Below are 18,031 nucleotides of genomic sequence, written 5' to 3'. Positions count from 1 at the left end.
CATAGACGGGCTGAACGAACAAATAAATGTGGCTGCAATGCTCCATTTTTGATAATCTTAATTATAAAGTTATAAAAAAAATGACCAGAGGTCTCCCTGCAGGTGGTAAACCCAATAAAACAATTTGCATGAATAAGGATATTGATCATATACCTTATTCACAAACAAACTGCTTTAAAAACTATTCAATGCAAGTCTACTTAAACATAAACTAAAGACTAGACTTCCTCATGTTTGAAATAAATAAACCTATAATGCAGGTGAAACATTCATATGACTTCCAAGTATAATCTAAACTTATTCATGTTTTATCACGTCGCCGCCAAGTGCCAGTTTGACTCTTGAATCATAATTCACGTGCACACACTAAATGTTTAAAATACAAGTAGCGCTGAGAAGGTTTATTGAGGGCAATCAACCGTGACTCCGTAGCCGGCTACGAGGTGGATAGATTGGGTGGCGGGGTATTCTGCAATTGTGCCCCAAAAAAATACACAGCGATCGAACAGAGTTTTATTTTAAACTTGGCCTACCCGAAAAAGAAATCAATTTCTTGAATTTGCTGGCTGATTTACCTGGTTCGGTTTGGGCCGCCCGCTTTAATTGTTGATTTTTCAGATTTTTGAATTCGTTTCAGAACGTAGTATCAAACTTTACTATTCAAAAATGTTTGACATAACGGAACACCACATGCACGCACGTTGTGACTATCGTACACGAACGTCAAAGTGTATTCTGTGTATCGTGCGTGCACTGAGAGAAAGAAAGTCTGTTGACTGCACGTAAGATCTGCCGTACGTACTCTCACTGGTGTGTGTGTGTACGAATACAGATATTTATTTTTGTGGCGGGGTGCCGCTGCTTGAAGTATCGGCACTCCGGGAATGGACTGGTTCTAGTTTGTGATACTGTGTACATAATGTACATCGCACAGTGTGAATCGCGAAACCAGATTCAGTTCGTGCATGCAGTACATCGTTTGCTAGGCTGCTTGCAATTTACGTTGTTTATTTCAGCCAATTTTATCCGGCAGAAATCTACACTAACAGCCGCTGGGATTTTTCCAGGCGCGTCAAATTGGTCAAAACCCGTATTTTATGGGGGAAAAACGTACATTCGTATTTTCAACAAATTCCCATATGAAATACGGCAGAATCGTACTAGTTGGCAGGTCTGTGCATAGTATGAATCTTGGATACCTTGGCTACTCAAAAATACAAAACAATCAATATCAATTTTGACATGATTTTTCTAGTATATCCAACTTCAGGCGTCGATTACTGAAAACAAGGTTTTGGGGGACATTCCTCATTTTGCCTCAGTAGGTCACATTTTATCCATTTCCAATAATAACACCACTCAAAATCCAAAGAAGAATGTTCAAAACCTAACTGTTGAAGTTTCAGCTCAGTGGATATTAATGACGCTTTTTGAGAAACTGGTGAAAAATCATGCACAAACTTTTGATCCTGAAACACGATTTTGTCCATAGAACTCTTTTTATTTCCAACGATCAGTCAATTGACTGATCTTTGGAAATCACCTACATCACTTGATTTATTCTAAATGACAGCAAGCCAGACGGAATAATTACACAGGGCGTTTAGTACATTTGCTTGTAAATATGCATGAGGCGTAATAATACCTCATCTCTTGCCATGGTCAATCTCTGAATCAACTCCTCTGACTTGCTGTACTGTTCTCGTTCCAGATTCTCACAGCGTCTCTGCCAGTCTAACTCAGCCTGGGTCCGTGATCTTTCCAAGTTGGCCTCTCTCTCAGCAGCTAAGGACAATTCTTTTTTGTATCTGCGGTACAAACAAGATGAATTATTATCAATTTAGGTTGTCTCAAAATTACAGTCCCCTGAAACATAAAAGGACAAATCGTTCAGATAGGAGTTAATGAAAGATGTTGAGATAACCCTAACTGCCCTAAATCCTTCAAAATCCTCTTTGCTGAAGTGGAGGAATTTATAGGATTGAGGTTACATGGCAAAAGTGTGTTACTGATTTTGTAGAATGCACTTTGTCAAGGTTTTGGGCCGGACTTTGTACTGTTTTTGCTCAGCCATGCATAAATATGGACCAATTGGAATTGTTGATAGAAGCCAAATCTTATTTGTAAACGATACCTGTTCAAACTGTGAACAAGTATTTTCTTTCCATGTTATTAAAAATACCACAAAAGAGTAGAAATGAAAATCTGATGCAAAGAAAAAGTTTGGGGAGACCACTGGGAGGGAAATTTAAGCGCACTGCCGTTGCGTCAGATGTCACAAGAAGACAAAACAGTTTGATGGTGAGTGCCCTGTGGCTTACATGAGTGAACAGTGCGTACAAGCGCCCAATGTTCTTCACTTTAGCTCTCACAAGTAACAAGAAAGTGCCACCTACTCTTCGTGCGAGTAACAATACCGAAGTCTTATATAGCGCACGTATCTACCAACAATTAGGTACTCAAGGCGCTGGAAATTATGTCTATTATTAGAGACAGGTAAATGAAGTACATGAGAAATATGAGAACCATTATGTAGCACCTTTATAATGACTTACAAGGTGCTTCGGCGCATTAAGCAGCCACTGCCAGAAACACCTTAGCGATAAGTGTTACTGGGTTCTTTAACGTGCATTACACAACACACGGGACCTACGGCTTTACGTCCCATCCGAGGGATGAAGCAATAATGGTGAAGTGCCTTGCTCAAGAGCACAAGCACCACGTTCCCACGGTCAGGATTCGAACCCATGTACCATGGTACACGAGTCGAACACCGTAAACATTGGACCACAGCACCCCACAAAGCTAGTGTGTTTAGACACGTACCTTTGCACGTCTTCGTTCCTCTGTGCTAGCTCTGTCTTGAGTTTGCCCTGAGTGTCTCTAAGTCCAGTGATAGTCAGGTCCTTGTTGACTGTATCTCTGGATATGTTGGCCAGCTGCGCGTCAGAATGACCTCTGACATCTTGGATCTCACGCTGCAATCTACAAGTGGAGGACATTTTAATTTGGAAAATGTGAGGCGTTCTGGCAAAATGAGACAGAACTGGGCCAAAAGTACAGGCCGTAGTGGAGGAAAATGCAACAAATGCAAAAAATCCAAATGGAGTGATTTTTTTCCATTTTCAGATATATTGATATTTGTAATCTTTGATATGTCAACTACATACATTTTAAGGAAGTGGTATACAAATTTGGATTAAAAAAAGTGTTTTTAGGGCAAAAAATTTGGATCTTGAATTTTCACGACCACAAAACTCGAAATTTGTAGGCCTTTTTCATAGCATTTTACTTTTATGACTTGTTGATTAATGTAAACTTTAAACAGCCACAACTTGTCCGATTGAAGTGCAACAAACAATATTGTAAGCAGAATCTCATTCTCTTTCCTGATACCTGCAAACCCTCATTTCAACATCTGCCCATCTTATTTTGCCAGAACACCTCACTCACATAATGTCGGTGTTGTAGTCGAGGTACTTGTGATGGATCATAAATCGTCGCAAGTCAAGCACAAGTCATCTATTCCCAAGTCAACTCACAAGACAGTCAAGTGAACTGTGACAAAAGCATTCTTTTGTTCTTGTTCATCCTTCGGTGCTTGCGACTGGACTTGTGAATTGACTTGTGATGTACTTGTGATCAGTGTTCTAGCCAGGCATCAAATAGCGCTAGCACCCGCTACGCTTTCGGAAATAAGCGCTACGCTTAAATCGCGCCGCTACGCTACCGCTATGCTACCGCTACGCTACCGCTACGCTATAAATTTTGGTTGCGAAAAAAAATATCTGCCGTTTGCTCGTATACAAGCGCAGCGACTTTGAGCATTGCGCACTGGCCGTACGACACAGCGAAAAATAAACAACGATCCCACCGCACGTACCCCGTACGATACCCCTACCGTGATGCTGCGCCACAGGCATTCGCTATGAAAGCAATAAGCACGTGCTGTTTTGTGCTGCGTAGATACAGCGCTCCGTACGGACGTACGTGTCACCAACATGTCACGTACAGAGCGCTCTGTGGACCACACCATTTTGCGGTGCAATATACACCATTATAATGACTTTCGAACAGTTCTTCTCCGAGCCACACACCCTCACAAAAGAGATTCTGTTTCAACTGTGCAACTCGCTGCCTTGACCATGCAAACCTTCAAAAAGCTACCTACTTGTCAATCAAGAGATCTTTCTCCTTGATAGCATCTTGGTGAGACCACTCCTCTCTCCTTCTCTCTGCCTCTGACGCCTCCATCTTGGCATTCAGCTCTCGGATCTTATCTTGAAGCTGGCGCTCTGTGGCATTGTGACTGTCCTTCAGTTTCAGGACGATTGTTTCTTTTTCTCGAGCGTACCTGTCCAGTTCAGCATGCCTAAAAATAAATTTAGGAATATGTTCATTTTATGTGATTTTTCTAAATAAGTGAGATGGTTATGTTTATTGAACTTACTTTAATGTCAAATGCAGATTTTTTTTTTTATTGACAAAAAATTTAACAATATTCCAATGACAGGGTAATTGTCAAGTGATTTGATTCGAGTCTGAGTGTGAGTCCTGATTTTATATTTGATTGAAGTCTGATTCAAAGTCTCAAGTCACTCGGTTTGAGTCCGAGTCCAAGTCAAGCGTAACGATACAGTGCAGTCCAACGAACAACTTCAAGTTTATAGGGGAAAAAAATGAAGTTCTTCACAAAAAGAAATCTGGCCAGTATTTCAAAATGTATTTTTGCAAGTATCATATCTCTTGTAAAATGGTCTGAATCGAACAATCTTGTCTTGAATGTTGACAAAACTAAAGAAATCCTTTGGTGTGAGCAGACATATTTTGATTAATTTGTAAAGATGTGTAATTCAATCTTGCCTGACCAGCTCTATTATTGTCTGGTTCAATGTCACTCCTAAATGTGAAATTGATAGACTGAATAGAGTGGATAAAAACGTGTCGCACATAATTGGAGTTAAGTTGGATGACATGAAGACAATTTATGATAAGAGAATGAGGAAGTGTGTTGAAAATATTGTTGACGATATGCATCACCCAACAAATGAGTTCTTCCACATGATGCCTTCAGGAAGAAGGATGAGATTAATAGGCGCAAAAACCAACCGTTTCAGAAATAGTGTCATACCATCGGCCGTGCGGGTTTTTAACAATGGGAACTTTTAATTTATAAAATGTGTTTATGTATAAACCAACCGTTTCAGAAACATTTTTATACCATGATCAGCTGTGTGGGTTTTAACAATGGGGACTATTAATTTATAAAATGTGTATGTATATTGTAATTGTTTGCATCTTATTTGTACAAGTTTTTTGTGGTAATTGTTTTAATTATATGGTATTTTAAATTGAGTCAAGTCTACTTTTATGCGAGTCCAACATTACAAATTACTGTGATTGTTTTTAATCATTGGCTGAATAAATCAATCTTAATCTTTTTTTCAAGAAAACAGAGAAAACGTATACACAATTTTGGGGGTCTTGTAACTGGATTCCGTTGCTAACGCACACACAAAAATCTGTGCCCCAGGGCATATTTTCTGAAACCACCTTCGATGATTGATTGATTGATTGATTGTTAATACCACTTCAGGGGGTACAATTTCACAGGGTATTTGGAAGCAGTCCTATCTCCACTTTGAGTAAGCTTTTTCTCGTTATTATCGGTATAGGTACGTTTCTGAGTTGTTGCAAATGTCCCTACTTGGAATCCCCTCAGTCTCCTGACGACAGAGTATGCTTAACCGGTTCTCCTTATAACCACCCAAAACTCACAAAAGAGATTAATTTCACATGGTGTTTCTGCAAACTGGCCTTGCTGTTATCCTCACCATGTAAACTTTCCTTCCTTATCTGTCCCTACTTGCCTTTAAATGCCAACACTAATACAGTAAACTCCGGCTAAATCAACATCGTACAACTCGTCAAATTGCTCAAGTCAGCCGTCTGACTAAAGTCCCGATTTTCCGTAATGCATTTCCATTGAATTTTTTAATTTCTAAGTCGGTTTTTATAAGTCTTCATTTCACTCAAGTCATTGTGTTACTATTGGTCCCCTTTCCATTAAAAGCATTACAAAATGCTTTAAAGTCGGCATTCAATAAAATCACGCATTGGCATCGACTTCCTGTACTGTGGTTGGCAAGAATGTAAAGTGAAAAGTGGTTTGACACGGCCCGTGATCGCTGCATGTATCGGTGTCGCAAAAGGGTTTCCTGCTGCATACATACATCGTGAGCATACATGTATCAATACCAGTACCCCCTCTCGTCTCGTGACAAGTGCTGCAGTCAATATGCGTGCGTGGTATACCGGACCACGCACACATTTAATTTGTTACTGTGCACGTACATATTGTACACGTGGTCTCCACTATCAATACCCGAAACGTGAAGATAAAATTCGAGGATTAATTTGCTGGATTCATTTCAAGCATTAAGGAGATAAACCAGGGTAAATCGAAGCCATTTAGTGCAATGAATCGTGTGTGCAAAAAGCCATTCATGTAAGTTGGCAAAATGACGACTTACAGCAGATGTCGGCATTCGCGTAAGTCGTCACAAATTCTCGGGTCCCGAGAGTGCCGACTTAGCCGGAGTTTACTGTATTTGATTTCTTTACACAGTTTTACATACTTCCTGTTGAAATCCTCCATGGCTCTGTTCACGGACTGTTCCATTATTTCCTTCTGACTCTCCAACTCTGCAATTCTGTCAGAAAGAAAACAAATAACAGCTAAAAATAAAAAAAATCTTCACAATTAGTAACTGTTTTAAAACCCTTTATGCTGCTTACTCATAATTATGACCATAACAATCCCATTTTTCACAATATGTTTTTAAAGAAAGGATGGGACTTTGCATCTAATTTGTGAATGTTTACCAAAACTATTAAGCACTGTTTTAACGTTTAAACATTTAACCACTCCACAAAGGCTGTCACCTGTTACGACCGCCATGTTGTTTACATCGTTCGACACTGTTCATCTGCTTTTTTTTTTAACTCTGCCAATTTGGCCGCAATTTCACCCCAATAATGTCGGCAGATGACATCAGGTCGCCTCCAAAGAAGAGGTTTCTCTCTTGTTACAAAGACGAGATCAGACATTTGATTTTTGAACAGGACAGCATCAGCGCGAAGAAAATATAGAAAATTCTGTGCGAATAGTTCACCAATTCTGCCCCGCAACAGGAAAAGACCCACAGTTTCCGAGACGTTACTAGTGACAAAATTGGACAGCTGTAATCTTTTACTGTGACATAACAAAACAATTGTTGCCTGCTGTGATGGGGTCCATGGGTTTTGTACACCCGCGGGGGGAAATGGCACCCTCGGCTTTGCCTCAAGTACCATTTGTGGGGTGCTGTGGTCCAATAGTTACGGAGTTCGACTCGTGTGCCGTGGTGCATGGGTTCGAATCCTGACCGTGGGAACATGGTGCTTGTGCTCTTAAGCAAGGCACTTTACCATTATTGCTTCGTCCTTCGGATGGGACGTAAAGCCGTAGGTCCCGTGTGTTGTGTAATGCACGTTAAAGAACCCAGTAACACTTATCGCTAAGAGAAGGGGTTTGCCCCTGTGTTTCTGGCAGTGGTTGCAATATGCGCCTCAGCACCTTGGAAAAAGAAACTTATAAGGTGTTACATAATGGGTCTCATATTTCTCATAAACTTTATTTACCTGTCTCTAATAATAGACATAATTCCCAGCGCCTTGAGTACCTAATTGTTGGTAGATACGTGCGCTATATAAGACTCCAGTATTATCATTATTATAATTATTTGCCCCCTCGGGAGTGCAAAGCACCAAGGACCCTGCCACAGCATGCAACAATTGTACACTGTTTGACTGGTAGGCAGGAAGGTCCATTGTTGAAAGAAACATTTCATTGTTATTTTCAGAGGACATTTCTCAGCCAGTGTTACCTTGCATCTTTCATGCTGGCCTGGTCATGCAGCTCCCATTCCTTCTGTTTCAGCTGCTTGTGAAGCTCCTGTGCAGTAGAGTCTGCGTTGCCTAGTTGCGATGATGCCCTCTCGTTGGCTGTGCGGACCAACTCCAACTCCTTGCTTAGTAATTTTACCTTTGGAATGAAATCACAGTGGGTGGTTTTTCGTAAAGCTGCTTATCAGAAAATATGGCCGTGTCCGTATTACTTGACTACAGCTTGAAATAACACACAAGTCTTTGGGAAGTGGCTGCAGCCGCTACCATATACATGTGTGTAATTTTAAGCCGTAGCCAAGTAATTCCGACACGGCTTATCATGTGTTTTTTTTCTGGCGCTAAGCAATTTTCTGTACTTTGCAGCATTGTGCAGTGTTGTAGTCGAGACCCTGCATGAGACCATCACAAGTCCATCACAAGACCTTCAGTCTCAATTCAAGTCACAAGCTATTCAAATGAACTGCAACAAAGGCATTCCTCTGTCATTGTTCGTGCCCTGTTACTTGTGGCTGGTCTTGTGTCTGGTCTTGTAATGGTCTTGACTACAATACTGGCATTGTGATATTGGCCCCTTTTCGGAAAAAAATGAAGGGCAAATTTTAAGGAACCGCAAAATTCATTAACCAGAGTTTGACTGTCTTACTTGCTGTAACTAATGCTAGTCTAACGCCGTGTCTGAATTACTTGGCTGCGACTTGAAATTTACAAACGAGTCTATGGGACGCGGCTGCAGCCACCTCTCATAGACTTGTGTTGGACTAGTCTAGTCAACTATTCAGGACCAGCCTACTTAGCTTGGCTGCACTACTGGTACACATGCTGGTGTGAAACATGCCGTGGGCTTGAGCTGCTCATGTTGGTTGGTTGGTTGGTGGGTGGGTTGGATGGTGGACACCTTACTCGGCCGTATATTGTATTCATACAACTCAAGTATTACAGCTTTGCATTTGAAGACCGGTTTAGCAAACAATGAAGCGCATGCATCTAATTTGCATATTTTTTGTATATTAGATCATGCCCCATTCCTTTTCGTTTTCTGTGCTTTCGAGGTACTGGTACGGCCCGGGTGCATGGACGGTGCTGTATAGGTGCTGTATCTTCACACCTTACACAGCCACCGTGGGTTGTACCACTTGCTAATTGTTTCGAAAAAATCTGTTGCCAACCATGGCTTTAATTTTATGCCATTGTGGCAGCCCATACAAAATGGCGCTCAGTGTTTACAATCGAAAGGAATGTCTATGGACTTTATGCACAACGGCCATCTTAAAGGGTATTCTTTGTTATTCTAATTCAGGAACAAGGGAGGGGGTTCGAAATTAATTCTTGTGTTTTACTCCCTTCACTGACAACAGCTGTATACTCAGTGCGAGAGCTCGCTTTTGTGTAGTCTAGGGGCTAGACGTCGTTATAGTTTGAAAAGCGATAACCCGCTGCTGGGAGAGGGCGCTATCACGACCAACCAATATCACCCACAAACCCATTGGAACAACGTCTAGGCCAATTCCTATTGGTTGTGTAATGAGCTTACACCTGTTTGGTCTAATACATGTATATGCAGCACGCATTAAAAAAAAATCATGGTAGTTCCGAAGCAAACTCTCAAATTTCTTCCAGTTATGTGAAAGATGCAGCAAGACCTTTGTGCAACTTCACTGGTCAGCTCTTTTGTTGTGAGTAGTATGTGGGGGACTGAACATGAACAGTGATTGCCCGCAGAAGTCGCGCATGCGCACTAGTTGCCCCGAAAAATGTTTCGGGGGGGGGGGGGGGAGATTGTAGGAAGTGGCCTAGAAATCGTTCTGACAGGTTTGTGGGTGATATTGCTTGATCGTGATAGCGCCCTCTTGCGGCGGCGGGTTATCGCTGAGGCGGGTTATCGCGTATCAAACCATAACAACGTCTAGCCCCTAGACTAGCTTTTGTTGGACTTGAACCCACTACATCCTGCTTACTGGTTCACATGTCTTTCCACTTAACCATCGAGCTGCCCGTGTCAAATCTGATATAGCACCTGGTATCGCAGTCAATCACTTTTTTGTACGATGGAATTTTAGCCAAACCCTCAGAGCAATACTTGTTTGTCACGTACCTTCATCTCATGGGCTAGCACTGTAGCATTCATGTCATCCAACTGTGCCCGGTACTCATTTTCCCGTCGGCGTAACGCCTCGTCGAATCCCACCGTCAGCTCCTGCCGTTGGACGTCTAGCTCCTCCTCAACCTCTCTTAGCTGGCGCTGGAGGTTGCGCTTGATGTTGCCAAGGTTACCACGCTCCGTCTCCATCTCAGCATCTTTGGCTCTGAGTACAGAATGGTATGCAAGACCTCACAAATAATGAAAGCCATAATATAGGTTTTCCCGGCCAATTTCCTGAAATGTTCTTTCACTTCTGAAAATTGGTCATTCATTTTCGTCTGAATTTAAATGCACATCTCTAGTTCGATTTCAATTCAAGGAAAGTTCAATTGTTTTCATTGTCCGTGTATTCGGGTTTGGGAAACAGACGGCCAATTACGTTACCTGTGCATTCATTTACGCAAGCATACCTTTTCTAAATTGATTTCAAGTATAGCTAATTTGGTTGACGGTTAATAAAAAAGAGACCCCTAATTTTATCTAGTGCAGATGGATTAAACTAAAAGTGAAATAGAATGGCGAATGTTTGGAATCGCCATCTAAAAGCGAAAAAGAAGTCTTGTAAACGAATCTGAATGGACATAAACGAAAGGTGCTGCTCAATCACTTAATTGATTGAACTGAAATGGAATCGAATGCTCTGGTAGCGAAAATGAAACGATTTTCAGAAGACCCATTTTCAGAAGTGAATGAACATTTCAGAAAATTGGCAGGGAAAACCTATACAATATGGCACAATACGATACGCATCATGATACAGACCTCACAAAATGATGAAGATCCAAATAGATGTACAGACATTATTTAGCCCTAACCCCAAAAGTGATTTACTAGGAACCTTCCTTACTTCTGAAAAATCCAACACCATATAAACTGTACACAAACACTGATGGACTCTGATTATTAATGGTATGCTAAGCCCATGTAAAGCATAATCAGTTTACTAGTGCAGTTCTCACTCCAACAGATTCCAACAAACCCTGGTGTTGGAGTTTGACTTGATGGGGTTTGTTGGGGTTAATGACTGCCTCGATATTTGAAAATATTTGGTCTCTGATGGTCTGAAATTCTTTCGACAGTCAGTCAACAGTTGTTGGAAAACACTTGGTAGCATTCCAATCTTGCTACAAATTGAAGATCGTGTGCAACAATTTTGAACTTTATTTTCCAGCAAGAAATCATTGGTTGTGTGTATTAAGTGTCTTCAGCCGTGACGACTATTGTTATGCACGCTTTCCATCAGCGCCGCACTCCGCCACACAAATGGGCGAGCCAAGGGGGGCCGTAGTGCGGCCCCATGGGGCACAGTGAAGCTGATTGTGGCGCGTCTATGAAATTTAATTGAATGCCGGGCCTAACAAAAACATTGGAAGGGAACTCAAATAGATAAAAAAATTCTATTTATGCAGCTGGATTAGAATAGACTGATACAATATAAGCCAAGCCCATGAGGGTTTGGCCAATCACAGCCAAGTCAAACGTGTGCATTTCCGCATGATGTGCCCAACTGAAACATGCAGCATGGCATCTGGGCAGACGCATATAGTTACCCATAGGCGGGCCCATGGCAAAATGCAAACTGTCCACTGCATCACGACCATGTCCTAATAACATGACTACCGCTTGCAATGACCCATACAGCTGAAGCTATTTCCCATACACATGCATGTTACTGTCAGCCGCAGCTCATCACCTGAAACTGATCAATACTGTGAACTTTGACCTCAAACTCACATCTTGTACTTCTCTACCTCCTGCTGTCTCTCTCGTATCCTCTGCTGGTAATGTCGCTGCAGTTCCTCTTTAGCTTGTGATTCCCTCGCTGTCGTCTGTCGCAGTTCGTCCATGCAGATTTTCAGCTCACTCACCTAAGATCCAAAAATAATTTTAAAAATGCCGATGTGAGATGAAACCCGTTACGGCTCGTTCATATTTGGCAGGAAAGTGAACACTGATGCAAGTCTTACGGCAAGTTTTCATGCTGCAAATTAGCTAATGTTGAACACATTTTTACTTGGGTGAATTTTATTGCAAATGTTTTGCAATGTCAAATTTGGCATTCGCTGGCTTTCATGCCTGAAATATGTTATCAATACAACTACCAATTTGGTCATTTGAGTTTGATGCACTTTGTTCATTTTCAATAACACCAACACTCAAAATCCAAAGAAGAGCGTTCAAAACCTAACCCTTTGAAGCTCAGTGTATATTACAGCTCAGTGTAGTTATTGAGAAAACAGTGAAAAAACATGCACAACCTTTTGAACACGAAACATGATTTTGTCTATAGCAGTAGCACTCTTTACTTCCAAAAATCAGTCAATTGACAGAACGTTGAAAAATCACCTACATTTCTTGATTTCTTCTCAATGACGGCTAGCCGGACAGAATAATTTAACAGGGTGTTTAATACCAGTGGAACGTCGCTATATCGAACACCGCTATACCGAACATTCGGCTATACCGAACATCGTCCTTGGCTCCTGATTTTTGTGAACAAAACCAACAGAACATTGTTGTTGAAAACCGTCAACAGAAGAGCGACAAGTGGCTATTATTTCCCCCAAGGCATAGAAGGGGAAAGCCACCCATGGATGTAGTAAGCTCAAAACTGTATAATTACATAATACAATAGTCGGCACGTGTTCGAAGGCGTCTTTCAGTAACTACCAGGGCGTGCAGGGTGAAGTTATGAAGGGCGCCGTTTATTGAAAAGTGAGTACCAGAGCACCGGCAGCTTAAAATTGCTATACCGAATGATCAATATTACGAACATTTTCTGTGGATCCCGCGATGTTCGTTATAGCGGCGTTCCGCTGTAGTATAATCATTAAGGCCAAAAAAGGAATACTTCTGCTTCTGATCACATGGCATTTGAAAATAGGGTAGGTAGGTAGGGAATTTTTGGTTTTTTTGGTAGGGAATTTTTTTTTAGTGTACAATCATATGTAGCTCTGTCTGCATGTAGTAAAGGGTAAAATGTAGTAATTGATGGGTTTTTTCCCCCTCAACCCCCCCCCCCCCCAATAGAAATAGGGTAGGTAGGGTAACCAGAAGCAGAACTATTTTTTTTTTGCCTCATCCAAGTAAGTTTTTGGCAATAATTTGTTAGGTTACTTTTGGGATAAATGCAAATGATCCAAAGAAGGGAGAAGCATAATTCTCACGAGTCAAACAAAAACAGGTGAGTAAAATGACAATTGACCTCAGCATTCTTTGCTTGAAATGCAGCCTTTAGCTCCGCGAAGACCGCATCGTAGCGCTCCAGTTCCTTGTCTCGTTCGGAGAGCAGTCTCAGATTGTACTTGAAATCCTCCTTCAGTTTCTGGAACTGAGCCTTGTTAAGTTCTAGTTGTCGATCCTTCTCCCTTGTTACCTCCTCGAGGGCCTTGGCTCGTAGTTCCTGGACCTCTCGCCATTCGCGTTCCTTCTGCGCAGCGAGGTCTCGCAAAGAGATGTCAGCGTCTGCCATGTTGGTGGGGACTGTATGTACTAGTTTTAGTTCAGAACTGTCTTAAAATATCAATTTGAAGCATGTCAGGAAATGTGCAAGCCGTCACTCTTTCCATGGAGCTATGCTCTTTCTGCTAGCCCCATAAATGTGGCCATGGACTAAGGTACTGGACTACCTCCGTCAATAAAGGCTACACTTGGAACATGTACAAAAACATGTAAAGTCGTTTTCCTAGTTCCGGATTTTTCCTAGTTCCGGATTGCTTCAAATAAAAACCTACCTCTTTTGGATTAGTCTCCAATCATTTTATTTTTGACAAGGTGCACACTGAAAAGAAAATGTAAGCTTTTTGATACACAAAAATCTGTTGGATAAAATCTTCAGAAAATGAATTGTGGCGAGATTTTTGACTCGCACATTGACATGTTTGGACCGTTTGTAGAAAATCGCAGGAGCTGCGAATCGACAATAAATTTTCTCCTTGGTACATCACTGGTACCATGTGATTTCGAATATTTTGTTCATACACTACGGTCGTATAAACTCTTTCATCGAATGTTTGTTGAATCAAAATAAGTTGTAGAGTCCCAAATTTTTGAAAATTTGCTAAATAAAATTCATTCATTCACGTCACTATTGAAGTAAAACAAGTTGCGCTTACTCAACGACTGTTTCATGTAGTCATGTTTGCCCCGCGCCGTCTCACAGTGTGGGTTTTTGGCGCAGGACACATATCAGTACATGAAACAGTCATTGATTAAGCGCGACTTGTTTTTCTTCAATAGTGACGTCACACACGCGCGCGATGAATTATGCATCAGTCATGTCAGTGAAATGGACAACTCGGCAGACACATTTAATTGTGAGCGGTAAGTACTCCTAGAAGTAGAACTATGATGCTCCGCTCACGCGGAGCATCATAGTTCTAGGAGTAAGCGGTAAGTTCAGACTATTTTGTTCTTTTTTCAAAATGACCGGTTGTTTGGAACAATTTAAGGGGTCTTAAATTATGGAATGTCATGACTGTGTGGATCTATCCAGGGTTAGGCCTACTGTCTTTCTCATTTGTATTCTCTTTATCAGTTTTTTTGGGGCCTTTTGTCCTCGCGAGGGTAGCTGGAGTTACCCAGCCCTGAGTTTTATCATTGGGTTGTCTATTAGGGCTGGAGCGCATTTTTCTCAAAACTTGTAGTATTTGCAAAAATAATTTGGAAAATGTTCAATTTTGTCCCCGTTACACACTAATTGCAACTGCAACTCACCCCAAACTTGCCTGGAATAACCATTACACAGGTCCTTGAAGTAAAAAACGATCCACGATGAAGATTCAGCCTACAATTGCAGTGAAAACAGGAGGAATAACCGCTAACTTGACAACCTTGCTGGATTGGCCAGGACCGCTATTGGTTTGTGCACAAAAAAAATTGTGTACAATGAATGGCGGTCGATTAACTGGCACAGAGAGCGATCGCTGTCAACTACTCGTTTTGCCGGCTGCGCTGGCTGTTGGCGCGTGACGTCACGCGGAAGCGTAACACCCGATGACTGTTTCATGCACTAGTATAAGGTTTACCACTCGCATCACAGCTTTGGTACTGGAACCGCAACCAATAGTGCATGAAACAGTCATCGGGTGTTACGCTTCCGCGTGACGTCACGCGCCAACAGCCAGCGCAGCCGGCAAAACGAGTAGTTGACAGCGATCGCTCTCTGTGCCAGTTAATCGACCGCCATTCATTGTACACAAATTTTTTTGTGCACAAACCAATAGCGGTCCTGGCCAATCCAGCAAGGTTGTCAAGTTAGCGGTTATTCCTCCTGTTTTCACTGCAATTGTAGGCTGAATCTTCATCGTGGATCGTTTTTTACTTCAAGGACCTGTGTAATGGTTATTCCAGGCAAGTTTGGGGTGAGTTGCAGTTGCAATTAGTGTGTAACGGGGACAAAATTGAACATTTTCCAAATTATCTTTGCAAATACTACAAGTTTTGAGAAAAATGCGCTCCAGCCCTAATAGACAACCCAATGATAAAACTCAGGGCTGGGTAACTCCAGCTATCGCGAGGGCATGCACAAAATGCATACCGTCATGACGACCATGTAACTGTCACTAAAGTATGCCAAATCGGTGGAGTAGTTCCAAGTGTGGCCTTTATTTACGCGAGGTAGGCCTAGTCCAGTAAATTTGCCACATTTATGGGGCTAGGTTTAGGCCTACATCATTCAATCAGTGTGATCAGGGAAAACAAGTTTCGTCATTATTTTCACGAAATTGGTGCACAGTCACATGTATGTTGTAGGCTATATTCACAATATGCAAAATCTGTTTAAAGTTGTCTTGACTACTAACCAAATAAAACGTACGTGAAGTAATCATGGTAATTTAACACCACGCAAAAAAAAGTATCCTCGCATTAGGTTTCAAAGCTGGCCTCGGGTAGAACTTCAGAGATTTTTAGGTCATCTTCTCGAAAACATCTCTTCAAAGTTTCCGCTCCGGCTGATTGCAGCGCGCCACCAAGCGACAACTTGGACGACAGGATCCGCTCCAGCGCGGGCCAAAATGAAATTCCCAAGATTCATCCAGTAAAAATCCCAAGAATTTAGTCCCAAGGCCATGGAAAACAGTGTTCACAAAATGCATTCAACGGAGCACGCAGTAGCCTAAAATCATATAGAAATTTTATGATATTTTTTTACCGCCAAAAATCCCAAGATCTTGGGATAAATCCCAAGGAGTGGCCACGCTGGTCCGCTCCGCTGCCTCAAAGCTAGCTGGGACGGTACCAAAGATTGGCTGTAGGAAACACTTCTTCTCCCAACGAGTCATCAATGCATGGAATGCTCTCCCACAGAAAGTAGTGAATGCTAGAACTGTGCCAGCATTTAAGAAAGAGCTCGACTCGTAACATTGGAAGAGAACAAATTAGGATATGGGGTCACATGGCTACTATGCCTAAATAAGTATAGTAAGTAGGCCCGACGCCTCGTAGGTCCGACGCCTCGTAGGTCCGACAATTAACTTCGACGTCTCACAAGTCCGACGCCTCATTTGTCCGACAGCCATTATCACATTAAGCCGGGATGCACCACGCCCCCACCCCCATGGGATGGCCGCTACCGAGCGTGCAGTTCTGTCCGTAATTGTCCGAGTCTGATTATTAGTTCAAAACCACTGGAAACTCGTTCTTGCCTTGTCGGACAATGAACCTTTCTTTGTAACGATCCTATGACGGTGTCTGAGCTCCGACACCTCATAGGTCCGACGCCTCGTTTGTCCGACGTCGAATTTATGAGGCATCGAACTTATGAGTCGTCGGAGTGTGAGGCAGATACATGCCTCATAAACCCAACGACTCATAATTCCGAAATTTCGAACTTATCTGTTCCTTGCTCTGTGATATATGAGGCATCGGGCAAGACGATAAGGCCCCGGTCGAGAGACGTGAAGGAGAATCCGGATTTTTCGAAACATGGGCTTCGCTTTTTGGCCACGGCTTCAAGATTTATTATGCCTCTTAGGCCTACTTGGTATACCCGGTTTAAATATAATTCCAGTTTCTGTTTCAGGAATATCAAATGAAAAAATATTGAATCACATTTTCGAGTTTTTCAGGCTTGCTTCAAAATGAGTCTATAAATTCACAATAAAGCCCAACCGGATGATCTCCGGGTTTTGAAAACGTCCTACGTTGAGTCAAACCATCTGACATTTATAAAGGATTCTGTAACATTCAGCTCAGTATATACGTGTACTGACTTTTGGGAAAGGTGGAGTTTACCCTAAAAGTGGCGTATGGGGCGGGATGGGGTGGGCAAGGGTTGCTTGACATCACTCGACGCTTCAGGGGCTGTTCCAAACTGCAGTTCCACTGTAAAATGTATTTGTCGTTAATTGCATGGCCTCTTCTATTTTATTGAAGCCCTCTTTCTGTCGGTGGTGGTGGTGGTGGGGGCGGGGGTGTTTCAGGGGGACGATCACTGCCGGGAAAACCCACCCAATCGGGTAGAGAATGCAAACCCTAAGTGGAATTTGAACGCGGGCCTTCGAGGAGGTAAAAAAGCACCATTTGCTACCCCAAAAGGGTAGCAAAATTCCAACCAATCATCAGCCTTTTAGTGCGTGCGTGGCTACTACTCGGACGCGTCGACGCGCCCGGATGCTTGCAACTCCGCCGCTCTAAGCCACGATGGCCTGGGCGAAAGGCTACATCACCACCTGTGACGTGCGTGCGGCGGCCAGAAATCTCAACGACGTAGATTTGAATACGGCCACGTCAATTTTCCTTATGATTGTTTGAAATTGATTGAGGTTCACGCTCTGTCCTTAGCGGATTATAGCCACGGGGAGCTGAGGAGGTACGGCCGGGTGGGGGTTACGGGTGAAAAGTGTTCCTTCGAGGAGGGCCTATACTAGGAAACCCACAACCCTCAAATCCGGAGCTGGTAGTGGGGTCGCGGTCTTCTGTCAGTCGGGAGTGGTACGG

General features: G+C 42.4%; 1 protein-coding gene across 9 annotated transcripts in view; it reads right to left on the bottom strand.

The window, feature by feature from the left end:
• The window catches only part of LOC119736041 (coiled-coil domain-containing protein 57-like), a 32,384-nt gene extending 15,990 nt beyond the window's left edge, over nucleotides 1-16,394 (bottom strand). Inside the window, exons 1-9 of one of the 9 annotated variants that reach the window (XM_038210034.1) lie at nucleotides 16,245-16,394; nucleotides 13,296-13,603; nucleotides 11,825-11,958; nucleotides 10,043-10,253; nucleotides 7,929-8,086; nucleotides 6,639-6,713; nucleotides 4,172-4,372; nucleotides 2,827-2,985; nucleotides 1,646-1,808 (exon numbers count right to left, since the gene is read on the bottom strand). In XM_038210034.1, coding sequence (XP_038065962.1) covers nucleotides 1,646-1,808; nucleotides 2,827-2,985; nucleotides 4,172-4,372; nucleotides 6,639-6,713; nucleotides 7,929-8,086; nucleotides 10,043-10,253; nucleotides 11,825-11,958; nucleotides 13,296-13,603; nucleotides 16,245-16,374 — 1,539 coding nt within the window. In that variant the 5' untranslated portion in view covers nucleotides 16,375-16,394. Of the gene's footprint in view, nucleotides 1-1,645; nucleotides 1,809-2,826; nucleotides 2,986-4,171; nucleotides 4,373-6,638; nucleotides 6,714-7,928; nucleotides 8,087-10,042; nucleotides 10,254-11,824; nucleotides 11,959-13,295; nucleotides 13,604-15,894; nucleotides 16,083-16,244 lie in introns of those variants that run through there. The other 8 variants (XM_038210035.1, XM_038210036.1, XM_038210038.1 and 5 more) reach the window with 8 other exon arrangements.
• Between the last annotated feature and the right edge of the window lie 1,637 nt (nucleotides 16,395-18,031).

This window comes from Patiria miniata, unplaced genomic scaffold (genome assembly GCF_015706575.1).
Source record: "Patiria miniata isolate m_02_andy unplaced genomic scaffold, ASM1570657v1 HiC_scaffold_29, whole genome shotgun sequence".
Classification (NCBI taxonomy): domain Eukaryota; kingdom Metazoa; phylum Echinodermata; class Asteroidea; order Valvatida; family Asterinidae; genus Patiria; species Patiria miniata.
Note: the sequence above shows the minus strand (reverse complement) of the source record. Positions and strands in the feature narration are given on the sequence as shown.